The 15,093-nt window shown below is 38.2% G+C and overlaps 1 protein-coding gene across 6 annotated transcripts in view; it reads right to left on the reverse strand.

Moving 5' to 3' along the window:
- Positions 1–334: 334 nt before the first annotated feature.
- The window catches only part of TAB3 (TGF-beta activated kinase 1 (MAP3K7) binding protein 3), an 87,728-nt gene continuing 72,969 nt past the window's right edge, over positions 335–15,093 (reverse strand). For 2 of the 6 annotated variants that reach the window (XM_032426465.1, XM_032426464.1), the window contains 3 exons: positions 14,229–14,312; positions 8,450–8,551; positions 335–4,546 (listed from right to left, as the gene is read on the reverse strand). In XM_032426465.1, coding sequence (XP_032282356.1) covers positions 4,398–4,546; positions 8,450–8,551; positions 14,229–14,312 — 335 coding nt within the window. In that variant the 3' untranslated portion in view covers positions 335–4,397. The remainder of the gene's footprint in view (positions 4,547–8,449; positions 8,552–14,228; positions 14,313–15,093) is intronic. The other 4 variants (XM_032426466.1, XM_032426467.1, XR_004302064.1 and 1 more) reach the window with 4 other exon arrangements.

Below are 15,093 nucleotides of genomic sequence, written 5' to 3' on the forward strand. Positions count from 1 at the left end.
ATAAGTGGACCTATGCAGTTCAAACCCATATTGTTCAAGGGTCAACTTGTAGCTAGCTACAAATGACAAAAAAATTGAGAAGAAAATTACTCATTATTTAATTTCTTAACATATTCCACCGTTTTCATAAAATTTGCTTATATATCCTTCTACCCAATTTTTAAAGTTAACGTACACTTAATGCCCAAATCTAACATTACGACGTGTTCTAATATAGGAACAGAAATATGATGGAACATTACGTTTTTGAGACCGCGTATTTCAGTCTAGAAAATGTGTTGGACTAGTTTGATACTGTAGATCATTTCTAACTACACAGAAAAGATGCAGAATGTAGTGTTTGCTTTTAGTTTATTAATTTATTTTGCAGGAATCTTTGACTTTCCGAATATGTACTGTTTGGAAGTACGATGCATGCATAGCCTTTTAAGATGCCTTTGTACAATTTCACCTCAAAATGATTCACAGCATACACAGAAATCTAAAAGAAACATGGTATTTACAAGATTTAAGAAGTTCTTGCTGTTTTAATGAAGAAACTGATCAATTCTTTTACAGTAGGGAAACATGGACATTGGGTGTCATTATAAATAAGAATTCAGAATTGTTCAGTCTCAAAGCAACTTTTCATGGCTTTAGAAACTAAGACTGAGTCATCATCCTATTAATCTCTGAATGCCCAAGCCATGCAAAATCTACTTGTATTAAATATTTGGGGATGCAAATGATAAAAAAAAAATGCAGGTCTAGTGAATGTGAAAACATCATCAGAATTAACTTTTACAATAAGAAAATACTGTTAATTCTTTCAAAGAGATACAGTAGTGGTGCAACAGACAGTGCCCAATTTATTCTGATTTTTTATAGTAATATTTCAATGGTCATTTTTCTTGCTCGACCAATATACAGACACACACTGTAACATGGATTCATTCAAAGTCTGAACAGTGGTTACAATAGTAAAATAAATCAAATTTAACTATGAAGGGACATCTTCACATTCCAGGATACATCACCGATATTTTCAAAGGACAAATTTTCTATGCCTTATATCCTTTTTGTTTATACTGTCAAAGACATTATTACAGTCACCTTTGAAATACTATTTAAAATGGAGTTGCCACAGAAAGCTGGATATGAACCCTCAATAACCGGGACAAACCAATGACAAAATTTACGGAAACGATAATTTTTTTTTTTATAATTAAAAAGTACTAAAATCGAGACCAGCTCCTTAAAAATTAAACTGCTCATCACACTTCCCCTTTCGTTCAGGGAAATAAACAAATTAGCAACATTTTCCCCACCATCCTTTATCTTCTCTAAAACTACCTTTTCTACAATGCAGTTCTTTTATTTCTTTAAAACCTCCTGCCTCTTTGCTCTCGCATACAAGGTCATTATCAATTCCAAACATTTGACAATGCGTAGAAAGTTTCTGGCTCCTCCATTCCCACTTTAAACTCTGCAGACCTACTCCAAAAGTTAAGGGGCCATGTACTTTTAACAAAACAGCAAATGTGCTTTCTAAAAACCCAGTTTACAAAGCCATGAAATAGTGTGACATGTATCGTCAGGCCTATGTGTTACCAGGTACATCAAACTAGTCATGTTTTCAGAAACAATACTTTTTACTAGAAACACAAAGTGCACCCACAGAACCAGAGAGCCGAAGTAGGGCGGCGGATGGGCACCGCGCGCCTTCTCTCCTCCCACTCCGATGCCGACCGTGCCTGCACGTCCATCTGACCGGGAGACCTTTTGCAAAGGCACTGTGAGAGTGGGCTGAATTCTTGCTTAAAGCGGTCACGGGCAAGTATATACAGGGAACACAGGTAAACCTCCCAAATGTGTCAGTGTAAGACAGTTTTGCTTACTTGAAAAACTGAATACAGCCTACGCTGGCCTATGAAACTTGGGCACAACCAGAACTGAACACAGACGAAACGTCTTTAAAATCCAGCTCTGATGTCTCCTACCCCACCCTCTACACCTATCACAGACACTGGCTGCTTCTTTTTCCTGGCAGGTGAAAAGGATGATTTACTAGATAGATCACCAAAGGACTGGAACCATGCATCTAGGGTATGAGAACAGCTTATTAACCTGGATGTGTGTTCATGCAATAGTTGTAAAGTCACCTACAGGGTTTTAATACAGCATCCGACTGTTTGCATACATGCTACTTTCATTCTCAACCGACAAGTGCCAAGTTACCTGCTGCCCCTTCAGCAGATCGAAGAATACTGGTAAACCTTTAGCTAGAACACCAAGCAGGATATATATTTTTCCCTAAATTGTTATTTAATACCAAGTGGGGTTGATCATCCCTAAAGAGATACGAAACCATACAAAGGCAAAGGCCTTGGCGTATTAGAGAATAGTAGGACTGAAAGACGGCTACTGGAGACGGACAGATCCCAGTGTCACAGAAACCTTAAAGAAAGCCGTTTCCAGGTCGCTTTTAAGCCCATCTGTTTTCTCACCATTATTTTCACAGTTTGGCCACAGTTTCATGAGAGATGGTTTATCAGTGTCATCACAGAGCCACGCATACTTTTGTGAGACGAGTGGATATTTCGGGGGGGGGGGGGGGATTTCCCACATAGGAAAAAAACGTTTTCAAAGCTGTAGGCCGAGTGTGAAATTAGATGATTTTGATGGAAAATGATGATGGGTTATTAAGCCTTTGGTTTCATTATACTATTAAGTGCAGCTTGTTTTTCCAGGTCTGCCAGATATCACTTCTAAAGTAGAATACAATAAGAGCTTAAAGAGCGTGCGTGTGCGTGTGTGTGTGTGTGTGTGTGTGTGTGTAGCGGGACACACGGTATGGTGTTTTACCTCTGGTAAAATCCTTTAGGATTAGAAACCCTACTGACTTTATTGCTATTTATAGTCACCCAAATAACAGGAAGATTCCAAAATCCAATTCTGAGCTAGGAAGGAAATTCAACAGTGATAGAGACCTTAATTAAATGTCCTATTCATAATTTTCCAGTGGTACACCCTAGTGAATCACATGATCTTATATCTCTTCAGTTATTCATACCCTAAAGTTGGGGTTTCATAAACAAGGAGTGCTTTAGTATCACCTGAACTACTTGAACAAACTCAATATTACCTCTGAATACAGTATGTTAAATTGAAACAGTTCTTAGTTTTAAAGTCCTTTGTATTCACCTTTCTCTTAATCCTGTTTCTTGACTAGCCTTCTCTTCCTCCCAAGTAATGCAGTGTACAACTTTATGATCTTGGCCAACTGTAATTTCCCTCACACTGGTTTATTAACATGTGCAAATCAATCTGTATTGAACAGCTCATTTTTTTTTTTTCAGCTAAGTAAGGATTCTGGCACAAAACACTGTGCTGTAAACATCGTGAATTCGTCACACAAAACTGGAAGGAGGAAAAAAAAAAGGCCCTATGGACTGCAAACATTTCTTACAGAACCACAGCTGAGCTCAAGATTTCTGAATGGATTTTGGAATGGATTTACATTTGGCGTACATTCACTGTGTTATTGGCAAAGCAGAGTTTTACGAGAAGGTCATTCATAAAATCGTACTTGGTAAGGACTTGTTATTTTTAAAGCCAATGGCCTAATAAAAGCATGCAGTAACTTAAAAATTATATCTACTATGTGGCATCATTAGGTCTTAGTTACCAGTGTTGATTGAGCTCGATGAATTATTGTACAAGTAAAAGGGATCTTATCACCTCTGATTGTAGTTTTGAAGGAAGGGCATGATATGCCTCATTCCTGACTGCTACAAATCACATTTTAAGCCACTGTGTTTGTGTTTGAAATTACCTCTGAAAAAAGCAGCAATTACAAATACCCTTATTATTTTGGTCCCCCCCAGCCCCCCGCAAAAAAAAAAGTCATATTCTGGGTGCTTTTTCCTGTCCTTCTCCTCAGTAGGCAACAACGGGAAGAAGCCTGGGGAACCTTGGTTTTCTAGAGAGCTGTGACCAGGGCAGTCTGCCCCAGGAAGTCACAGTCAGTCTGCATGAACTGTATGTAACATGTCACAGCATGATTGAAAGTTCTAGTTTATAAAGTGAGGGCCGCTCAGCAGTAACTTTAACTGGGAGTCCACAGAAGAGTTCTTGACTTCTCTGTGGACATTCTTTCAGGAGTGAATCCTTTCCCAGTTTCAAGTATCCCTTTCTATCTCACTCTGCAATGAGTCAAGAAAGGAAAAAAACAAAAACACAAAATAAAGAGAACGCCCCATTTTTCTTGAGTGAGCACGAGCCCTACAGGGGCGCTGCTCCTCCCCCGGTGGAATCAGAAATGAAAAGGCCGGGCAGATGCACAGACTCCCAAGGTTCCTTTTCTTCTAGTGGGTGCTCCCAGTTTCTCTCTCAAGTCGACGCAGACTCTTGGGAGTTCAAGTGTACCGTGGCATCTCGCACTGCTCACAGCGGTTCAGTGCGGGGTGGTTCAGGAAGGTGCAGCTATCACAATTCCATGGGGCCCCCTCATAGTCTTCATCGCGGGGTTGTGTCCGGGGACTCTGTTTGGAGCCAGTTAGATGCTCTGAGGGAAGTTAGGATCAAGAGAGAAAAGAGATTGAATTTTTCCAAATATAATCCAAACTGAAAAAATCACACACACACACACACAAAAAGAAATAGTTTCTACTTGGCCTAAGGTGAAAGCCAGTGAATGTCCACAGCTACTAGAACAAGAGGTTTATGATACAAACTGTACTTGGTTTAAGAAGATAAACTGAAGTCCAGGATAGACTACCTTCCTCATTCATTATCCATAGATAGTGGTTATACTGTATTGCAGCCGAATGAACAGAAGGAGAAATACCAGGCAGCATGTGAAATTCAGCCCCCTCCCTATTCCCCCCCCCAACTTCAGCCCCCCAGGACACGCCCCCTCGTAGTAGTAGCTATACTGTATTCAATATCCGCTGGGAGACCTGCAGCTTCACAGTATGTATGTGTTAGTTAATTATAATGGTTCACAGTGACTGCGATGCTTCCACGGAGTTGCTCCCAGAATGGTTAAGAGAGAGAGACTCTATAGTTTTTCATAAAAGCTAAATTCATTCAATGTGAAAGATTGTTTTTTATTCTCATATTTTTTCCTTTTTGGCATTATAAGGTCCTTGAGATAGTTTTTTAAAAATGTCTGTATCTGGCAATGTAAAATGCAACCTTAGGTGGGTCCTCAGGATTTTTTTTTTTTTTAAAGATTTTATTTATTAGAGAATGAGAGCACGAGCCGGGGTGGGGTAGGGGGAGGCACAGAGGGATGAGCAGGGAGCCTGAGCTCCACAAGATCCCAGGACCATGGGATCATGACCTGAGCCAAAGGTTAACCAGCTGAGCCACCCAGTGGCCCCAGTCCTCAGGATTTTCTTTAAAAATACTTGAAACTTAGGGTGCCTAGGTGGCTCAGTTAAGTGTCTGCCTGTGGTCAGATCATGAACCCAGGATCCTGGGATCGAGCCCCACGTCGGGCTCCCTGCTCAGCAGGGAGGTCCGCTTCTCCCTCTTCCTCTCCCTCTGTCCCTGCTCATGTACTCTCTCTCTGTCAAATAAATAAAATCTTAAAAAAAAAAAATACTTGAAACTTAGATTCCTCCTAGATCCTCATCTCTCTGGCCTTGAGCTCAAAAAAAGGCTCTTTGCTTCAGGAGTTAATTTGTAAATCCTGCTTTTTAAGAACAGTCCCTACTGAAAGTGGCAGCAGTGAGTAGGAGGCTAAAGATATCTGGGTGGAATTCCCCCTGGAATCCGGAGCATGGCCAGGAGGCTGGGAAAATCTACCTGTAAAACACTGGAAATCATCACTGTGGACGCAAATGAGATTAAGATCTAAGGTAAGCAGTCTACCTAAGCCGGTCACAGAAGAAACTAAGATGGAAGGCTTTAATCAGTTACCATTTGGGGTTAAGTTTATCTTCCAGTGGAAATTAATGAACTCACTTGTGGTTAGCAATTCGTATTTCATGACAAATGGCTGGTGTGAAAAGAGACCTAAGTTTTAGACCTCAAACCTTACAACAGGCAATAATAAGGCTCAGGTTGAAACAGGAGGGAGATGTTAGCTTTACAACAGAATAGACAACCTCTGGGTTCATCAACCAATTCCTAGAACTATAAAAAGGAAAATGGGTTTGTTTCTCTGGCCTCCACTGGCGATCTGAGTGGCCATTATCACCCACCTTGTATCTTTGGGCTCATGACTCCAAAACACAGAGACTTGATAGTTTTCTTTTTTGTACAATATGGAAGAATAAAAAGCACATTTAACTGTTACAGCCTTCTGTTAGAGGAAAAATGTTCTCCATGCCACTTCTAGAAAAGGTCCTCTCTCATACAATACTCTTTGGTTTTCAGGGCATTTTGTTCTCCTAAAAGGTAAACACTTAAACCGTATTGCTGTTGGTTTTTAATAAACAGGCCCTGAAAACTCACTTTTATACTTTTCTAGAGCAGGCAACTTTTTACTTCATGAAGTGTAACTCCAAACCTAGCCTTAAATTTTATTTTCTAAACTCCATAAATACCTGCACAACCTATTTTAACATAACTAATACAGGATACTTGGGGCTCCTCTTCATTGTCTAATACTGTACGCAAAGTAAAAATAATTTCCCCTCTATCCTTCTGAGTTCTTGCCTGAGACCCACCCTATAATAAAAGACAAGAGAAGAAACCACGTTCATTAACATGTATACCTCACACACACAGGACAGAGACCTAGGAAAAATAACTCCCCAAAGGGGGGGCCAAAGCTGCCACTTAACATACCATCTACAGCTAAAGACAAAAGAAAGATGCTGGGGGCAGGGCAGGGGAAGCCAGTTAGGGAAGATCTACCTAGATTTAAGTCAGTTCCCTTCTCCACTGATCCAATTCTCTTTTGATTTAGTCACAAGGCTCTCTGGGAGGGGCAGGGAAACACTTGTAGGTGGAGACTGCCTTTATCAATGTAGATGTTCCTTACTCAAGGGTAACTTGTACTCTGTTGTCAGGGCTGCTCCAGCCTTCACAGTCCCTCAGAGTAACCCTTCCTTGTGCCAAAGAGGCGTGTTTGGTGGGGGCACGTTTTCTCCTTCAGGACCGGGATGATTTAACTTGGAATCAAGTCACTCTGAAGTAACTTATCAGAAGTTTTCAAGGCACCTAATTTACAATTATTGTTGGTAAGACACTGCTCATTTCATCACAGGGAAGTACTGTTTAAATAGAAGCCTCTAGGGGCGCCTGAGTGGCTCAGTCGTTGGGCCTCTGCCTTCGGCTCAGGTCATGATCCCAGGGTCTTGGGATCGAGCCCCGTATCGGGCTCCCTGCTCTGCGGGAAGCCTGCTTCTCCCTCTCCCACTCCCCCTGCTTGTGTTCCCTCTCTCAAATAAATAAATAGAAGCCTCTAAAACCCAAAAGACATTTTAGATGTCCGTTTTCATTTGATTTGACAGTTGTAAAATCTTGTCTTTTTATGGACTGTTTAACAAAATATTTCAGGCCTCATAGAAAAAAAAAACCTTAAAATATGCATATTTATACACAAAGGAAAAGTGAAGTCAATATGTTTTTCCTTTAAGACTATTTTTAGGGGCGCCTGGCTGACTCAGTCAGAAGAGCATGCCACTCTTGATCTTGGGGTCATGAGTTAAAGCCCCACGTTGGGTGTAGAGATTCCTAAAAAAAAAAAAAAAAGACTTAAAAAAAACTATTTTTAAATGGGTTAATAGGCCAGATTTCCATAAAAATAATCATCCTCAAAAACATCACAAATCAACAGTTTCACCAATATTGTTTATATTACACAGTCATACTTACATAAACTCAAACATAAACAGTATTTTTAGAACCCTTATTTCAACTGAATCCCAGGGTAAAATTCAAGAAGCATTAGAAAATTGCAGTGAGAAGTTATAAAATCCCGAACTTTCAAGTTATTTCTTTAATTACTTGGCCTTGCTTTCTAGAAGCTATTATTAAGAGCAATCTGTCCAATATGGTGACTACTGGCCACTTGAAATGTGACCAGTGTGAACTGAGATGTGCTCTAAGTGTAAAACGTACACCAGATTTCAAAGATGTTGTATGAAATCAAGAATGTAAAATATCTCGCTATTTATATCGACTTCATATTGAAACGATAATACTTTGCAATATACTAGGTGAAATATTTTATGTATCTGCCTTGTATTATATTTCTATTGGACAGCACAGCCGTAGAAACTCGGCTAAGAGAATAATTTTTAAAGTAGTCTCTACACCCAACAAGGGGCTCGAACTCAAAATCCCAAGATCAAGAGTCGCATGCTCCACCAACTGAGCCAGCCAGTCGCTTGGAGAGAGTAATTTTTTTAAAGGGGGAAAAAAAAAGGCAGCCTTTACTTGTGGTAACTCTACACGGGCAAACACGTGTCTTTGGACTTTGTGCACAAAATCCGGACACACAAGTACAAACCCTCAGCAGCTGCTGCCTGGGTGTCATGGACGTCTGCCTGTACTTTGGAGGTCACGCTAATTCTTCGGGCTTTCCTCTCAATTGTGCAAGGGTCTGACGAGTCTGCATGAAAAGAAGCAAAGCCAGGAGAAAAGGGATTAAAGCCATCCATGAGAAGAGTGGACAGGCTCCCAAGGATCTCCCATGGGACACGGACAGTTGCCTGTTTACCCTTTCTGTTGCTTCATGTTCCCTTTAGTTCTCCTGTGAGGGTAAGTGCCATTTTTAATATTGCTTTTACAACCTATACAGAACAGTGCTCTTAGAACCTTTTCCATCCTCTACAATTACTTGGAATCAATGCCTAATTTCACCAGTTGCCCCCCTTCCTAGTGCAAACTCAGTGATGGTAATTAAATGTCAATGTAAGGGCAAACTGTGGAAGATGATACTCTAGCAACTGCCTTAGTAAGCAACAGTTATTAGAAAACCACAGGTTGAAAGTACATGATGTGTAAGGCTAGCCAAAGAATCCATTAAAATAAGATAAAACTATAGTACATCATAATTAAAGAGTAGGAGTAGCAGTAACTGAAAAAATCAGAACTCAAAATAATATGGACTGCAGGTATCCCAATTTTTTGCTAGAATTTTGTTTCTATTAATTTATACATTATTAGTAAGTAGTCCTTTCTTTCTGTTAAGACTTGGTATCATTTGCCCTTAAGAACAAAGAAAGATCTTGTATTTTCTGATCCGTTCTGAGCCCCCATAAGCAATCCCCTAGGACAATCCACCTTTGGAAATCACTGCTCCAGAATTCTAAGCGTGGTGCCTCGGTACTTAAACACTCCGTTATCAGAGTAAACAAAAGCAGAGTAAATGGTCTCCTTAGGCTCCAAAGAGTAAGTTCGATTTCTTAAATTTGTAAAGCACTTCTTTAGTGTCACATACTTACTCTCACAGACTCTTAACAACAGCCCTGTAAAATACACAAACTATTAAGTATTTGGACTGATCGCCTTTCTGGTGCACAGACTAGATCTGAACAAGGTCAGGTGGCCAAAACTACCCAGACACACGCTCCAGTAGTGGGACACCAAGGTCAATGCTCTCACCAATGATAGCTTGGGGAGGACTTGCTGAGTCCGCCGAGGAGCTTACATGCACACTGCACTGCTTCAATACAAAGTTCAGTCCAAAAGGTTTCCGGGTCTCCCTCTTTTTCCTTCTGTTTCTTTTTCTTACTCTCTCCTTTTTATCACCATACTTCAGACAAACATCCTTATTCCACTTGGATTTACCATATGTGTCTGTAATAACTCCAAGGCATTTATTCTAACCAATAAATCAATTCTACCAGTTATTTATACTTTATCTTAAATTAAGTGATACTGCAAGAAAATCTACATTAAGCTACTTTTTAGAAGCCAATTTAGTTAAAAAATCTGCAAATGCTTAGAAAACAAATTTGAATTCATAGAGAAAATCAAATAGCTTTTAGAAATGTAATGAAAAGCCTTCTTAAGGAACTGTAGCATTAAGTTCTATTCATAAATTTTAAGAGGTGAAAGGTTTAAAAAGTATAAGGGTTACATAATAATACTATTTTATACTCTCACCAACAGTATATATAATGAAAGCTCAACTGGATTTCTATAGTAGAGATTCATTTATAGTGAAGATGTTAGTTCTCTAGTCTACTCAAAACTGTAGAGGTAGACGATAAGCTGCCTGGGGGAGGAGTCCTGTCTTTGTAGCATCAAGCGTCTATCTACATAATCCATCTACATACTGAGCATTTGCTACATAATTTAAAAGTTGATTGTAACTGTAATTTAATTACAGCTAACTCCGAGGGACTATCCAATTATCAGCTTTAGCAAAATTTGTTTGAATTCAAAGTGCCATAGAATAGAGCTTTTTTTGTATAAAAGTACTTGTAGAGAGCCCGCTGAAGCTTGCTATTACAGCATCCTAATAATGCAAGCCCTGCACTGGTCCTAGCTGAGCCAAACACCAGCTCCCCACCTCAAATACATGGTGTTGGTCTCAAAGACAGCAGGCAGAGTGACCGTCTGCCACCCCAATATCACCACTGCTAGAACACGGAGTATATGGGCTCCTGGCAGCTGATCTATCCCATTACATCAAGAAAGTGTCCTTTTATTTTCTTCTGAGTTTTCAAGGTAAAACTTACACAATGAAATACACAAACCACATGTGTTGCCATTTGAGGAGTTTTGACAAATGCATATACAGCTGTTAATAACCCAAATCCCGATCAAGACATTCTCATTAGCCCATAAAATCCTCCCATGCCTTTTCCCAGTTAATCCCCGACCTCTAGAGCTGTTATCCCAGAGATAACAGCTGTTCTGTTTTTTTGACATAAATATATAGCTTATGAGATGCATATAAACAATCATACAGTATGCATTCTTTTGTGTTTTATTTCTTGCAGCATTATGTCCTTGAGGTTGGTCCATGTTATGTTTAACAGTAGTTGATTTGTACTGCTCAGTAGTATTCCATGATTTGAATATATCAGTTTGTTTATCCATTCATCTGTTGATGGGCTCTTGGTATGTTCCCAAGTTTTTGGTTATTTTGAGTAAAAATGCTATGAATCTTCTAATACAAATCATTTTGTGGACATAGGCTTTAAATTCTTTTGGATAAGTCTTCAGAAGGCGAACTGATAAGCTACCGGGCAGGTGAATGAATGTTTGGTTTCATAAGAAATGGTCACCCCATCTTAAACTTTTACCAGAAATGTGTAAGAATTCTGTTTGTTCTACATCCTCATTAATGTTTCATACCATCATTATTCAGGAATATCAGGATTTTAATTTGCATTTTCTTAATGTCTATTCAAGTTGAGCACTTTCATGTACTTACTGGCCATTTATATATATTTTTTTGTCAAGTGTCAACTCAAATGTTTCGACCTTTTAAAAATTGGATTGTCCTTTTATTACTGTTTTATAAAAGTTCTTTATATATTCTAGATACCAGGTTGGGTTTTTGTTTTTGTTTTTGTTTACCAGATATGTTTTCAAATATTTTCTCCCAGCCGCCTGGCTTGCCTTTTCACTTTCTTAATAGTGTCTCTTGATGAGTAGAAGTGTTGAATTTTAATGAAGGCTCAAGTACCAACTGTTGTGGGTCCTAAAAATTCTAAGCTAAACCCAAGTTGCAAGGATATTTTATGTTTCGCTCTGGAAGCTCTATAATTTAGCTCGACACTTAAGTGTGTATGACCTATCTCAGATTTTTGTGTATAGGAGGTAAGAATCAAAACTGGTAATTTTTCCATATGTTTATCTAGTTCTTCCAGCACTGATTGCTCCAGCGACTTTCCCTTCTCCATTGGTTGCTTTGGTCAAGAATTTGGCAGTGTTAAGTGAGGGTCTATATCTGGGCTATTTATAAAGCTACAGATGATTTTGGATAATAAGTTTCCCAATTTTTATTTAATTGTAAACATGGTGTATTACTCTCATTCCTTTTGGCAACGTTTTGTAGTTCTCAGCCTATACTGCTGGTTAGATTTATTCATAAGTGTAATGTGTCTTTTGATGGTTTTGTAATTCTCTTTTTAATTTCGTTAAGTTGTTTGCTTAGTATATAGAAATATGGTTCTTGTATACTGACCTTCCATCCCAAGACCTTGTTAAATTCACTAATTAGTTCTAACAGTTTTTTTTTTACCTTAGGTTGTCTTTGCAAATAACCATGTTAATTGGAATGGCTGCTGACTTCAGTCAGATGCTTTCCCTGCATCTAGTAAAATGATAATGAGCTTTTTCTCCTTTGATAGTACATTCCTAAGCTAAAACAAACTTGGTCATGATATATTATCCTATTTATTGTGAATATTAAGGATTTTTTTGCTTTAAGTGCAGGAGGGTTATTGATCCGAATTCTGTTTTCTTTTTTTTGGGGGGGGGGTGAGTAGGTAATCCTTTATCAGGTTTTGAAATCAGGGCTCTGCTGACTCCGTACGACCAAAAAAAAAAAAGGGGGGGGGGGAGCTTTCCTTCTTCTCCTGTTTCCTCAAAGAATTTGTGTAAGATTGGTAGGATCTCTTCCTTCAATGTGTTACAGTATTCACCAACCAGTGCAATCATCTGGATTTGGAGTTTTCTTTGTGGGAAAATTTTTAAGATAATGGATTCAATTTCTTTAATAGATATACAGCTATTATTAGGTCCTATATCATCTCGTTTTCAGTTTGAGTAGATGCGTCCATTTCACATAAAGTGCCGAGTTTACTGGCATAAAGATGTTCATCACATTTTATTTTAATGGGTAACCCATCTTTTGTTTCTGATTTCGATAATTTGTGTTAAGTTTTACTTATCTTTACATCTCCTTGACTTTGTTCTTCTTTCCTAGCTTAAGGTGGAATTTTAGGTCACTGATTATTAATCTTCAGGTCTTGTGTATTTACAAATTTCTTTGTAACCACTGCATAAATTTTGTGTAAGTAAAGAATCTGACCTTGCCTAAAGATGGGTCTAGCTTTAATCCCTAGCTCCTGGGAGATAACCACTAAAATCTTGAAATTTCCCAAGTGATCAGAGGGTCTTTGTTATTTACAGTGGGCCCTTTGGACCATACCTGAGAGTTTATGCTAATGAGATGGCTCATGGTGGACACACTGTCTGCTCATCAACTGGGTCCTCTAGGCTCAGGTTAACAACTTTTCAACGTACTCCCTTAAATAGAGTGATTCTTTTATAACAGCCCTTGAATCAATTATCTGTTGGATTAGTAATAGGTAGTGCTTCTTTAGTAGACACCCAGGCAACATCAAGTTTAAAGACTCATGTATTATTAATCCAAATGGTTAAAGTGATCAGTGATACATAACTCTCTGACTTTCAGCTTGAAACGGCCAAATCTAATACTTGGAAGTCATCCACTAAGATACTTATGTGTATTACTCTTAGGAATCCTACTATTTTAAATGCAGATCAGATGAAATACCTACGGTAGTAGTAGTATTGCACTGCAACCTATAAAGCAAATACTTAAAATACATAGAAAACTGTTCAACTAAAATTTAGGTGACAGAATTTATATATTACCTAAGGAGTAGTAACTCTGACAAGATTTTAACATGTTTCACCCTTAAGTTGCTTAAAGCAAAATGGATTAAGACATGAAATGCATACTTCAGCTCAGTCATATAAAAGAACATGAGCCTTGAGTAAGAATGGGACAGAAAAAATTTATCTAAATTCAATGACTCAAATTTAATTCAAATTAGTTTTTTAAGACACTGAAATGCCAATTAAACAGTGGTAACATAAAAATAGAACAGAGCCAAAAGTGATGCCTCCAAATCTTGGTTACAGAGGATTTATTTTGTCTTTTATGAAAAAACACCTAGTCCCTATCTATCTAATTATTATTATGTTCACCTGTTGGGCACACAAGGCTGCTTCTGCGACCTGCCAATTTAACATTCTAACTTAAGACCTTTAAAGTTCTCATTATTTTATAAGAATTATCTTTTAGGATTATAGTTATTACAGAGGTAAGTAAATTTATGTTAGCTATATAATATATTCTTTAAGTTCTTTTTAAAAAATTAAATTGTATATCCCACTTAATTACCTTTGACCATAATTCCATGAGTTACTAATTTTAGTGCTTTTCAAAGTATGGTTAACTTTTTTTATGCTGAACAAGTTAATATCTCTAATGGAAATTTCTTCAGCTAAAGAGGTGAACTCTCAAAGAATTCTGGTATTTATTTCTATGATGTTTATGGCATTTCCCTACTCACCTTTTTTAGATGGCTTGGGTGGTACAACTGGGCCAGGTTCTATGTTGTCATAAAAATTATTCATGGCTTTTGGATCAAAGTTTCCTATAAAGAAAATAAAATCACCATGCATTTAAGGCTCTTTCTCCTATTTGACTTTTTTGTTAAAGAATATACAGAAATATCTAAAAAGGGAAACTGCTTTCCAGGGTTTCAAAACTCCTATCACCTTCCCACTGAAAATGTTTTTCTTGATCACTGTGAGAAAAGGCGCAAGCAAACTACCACATCAGTGTTGGCCTATAAACTATCACTTCAAGGAATATTTTTCTAACTGCAAAGCTAGTCTCTTTCAGCAGGATTATGTACGTGGCACACTTACGGAGGTAAATGAGGAAGAGAAATTAAAGAATGGCTGAACTATTTCATGTCATTCATAATTTACCTTAAAAAGTTATCCATTCTAAATTCAACAGTGGAAGAAGTCAAACATACAAAGATGAATCCAGTTAGAATAGCAGCAGCTCACAGATTCCTATCTTCAAGAACTGGAGAATACTGAATGTTGTCTACAGATTTAACAAAGATGGTAAGGTGCCAAGTTCAGAATGATAAATAAAATGATCCCTGAGAATTTTGTCTTGCCACAAAATTTTCAACTCTCTTACAAAGTTCACTCCTTGGCCTCGTGTCGATTTCAGTCCCAATTCCTGCCATGACTCCTCCAAGGTGGGTTCTGAGACAGTGGCAGCCTTAGGTCCTACCTTCACTTCTGTGAAGCTATCAATCACTGTAATCGGCTTGTTCTGCACAATTCCAATTAAGCATTGTAACTACGCATGCTATCAGGTACTAATAGTTCAAATATATTAGATGTCTTGATTTC

This window comes from Phoca vitulina, unplaced genomic scaffold (assembly GCF_004348235.1).
Source record: "Phoca vitulina isolate PV1807 unplaced genomic scaffold, GSC_HSeal_1.0 scaffold35, whole genome shotgun sequence".
Taxonomy (NCBI): domain Eukaryota; kingdom Metazoa; phylum Chordata; class Mammalia; order Carnivora; family Phocidae; genus Phoca; species Phoca vitulina.